Source organism: Priapulus caudatus, unplaced genomic scaffold (assembly GCF_000485595.1).
Source record: "Priapulus caudatus unplaced genomic scaffold, Priapulus_caudatus-5.0.1 Scaffold86, whole genome shotgun sequence".
NCBI lineage: Eukaryota > Metazoa > Priapulida > Priapulimorpha > Priapulimorphida > Priapulidae > Priapulus > Priapulus caudatus.
Window position 1 is genome coordinate 155,879 of NW_014577147.1, and position 806 is coordinate 156,684.

At 46.4% G+C, this 806-nt stretch overlaps 1 protein-coding gene across 1 annotated transcript in view; it reads right to left on the reverse strand.

Moving 5' to 3' along the window:
- The window catches only part of LOC106804757, a 51,525-nt gene extending 51,029 nt beyond the window's left edge, over window positions 1-496 (reverse strand). The window contains exon 1 of the mRNA XM_014806079.1: window positions 486-496. Coding sequence (XP_014661565.1) covers window positions 486-496 — 11 coding nt within the window. The remainder of the gene's footprint in view (window positions 1-485) is intronic.
- Window positions 497-806: the final 310 nt, after the last annotated feature.

An 806-nucleotide genomic window follows, 5' to 3' on the forward strand; every position in this document is an offset into this window, starting at 1 on the left:
AAACTGCGTGGAGTAGTGTGGTGTGTGTGTGATGTTGTGTGTTGTGTGTGCTGTGTGTGTGTGTGTGGTGTGTCTTGTGTGTGTCGGTGAGGGGCGGCGGTGTGTGTGTGTGTGTGTGTGTTGTGTGTGTTGTGTGTGTGTGTTTGTGTGTGATCTGCGCGCGCACGCTCGCGCGTGTAGTGTGCTCACCAGTCATTGCTGTGTCGACTTGCCCATGGAAACGCAGTGTTACGCGGTTGTTAGTAGTGAGTGCTGCATACCAAAACACCAATATAGTGACTGCTGTCTGTGCGCAACCTTCAGCACCATGCAGGAGGACACCTGCTTGAATTCTAGTGCGGTTACAGATAACTCAATTGACATTCACGCGCAGAGAACGATAAGGAGAGTGAAGTAGGCGTCAGGTGTCGCGCGTTTGCGTCTATAACTAAACGATTTGCCAAGACAATAAAACTGGGGAAAAACTATGACCCCGGTATCCCTACGTCTGAGGCATAGTGACGAAAGGAAGCTAAACAAATCGCCGAAGGCCCAAGTGCATCATAATTCTCGCGCCATACGTCGTAAACAAGACGTCGTTTACTTATACTCTATTAACTACAAATACACTAACATAAACAGGGAAGATATGTGACAAGCTCAATAATTATTGTATTAATTTCGATCTGGTACCTAGTTTGCGGTGGTACCTAGTTTGCGATTCTTTTTATCTCACGGCCCTCTTTCTTATACCAGTTTGTGTTTAACAGCCTCATCAAACACAGTCCTCACGCGATGAGTGAAATACCCAGTAAAAATAAGACTCT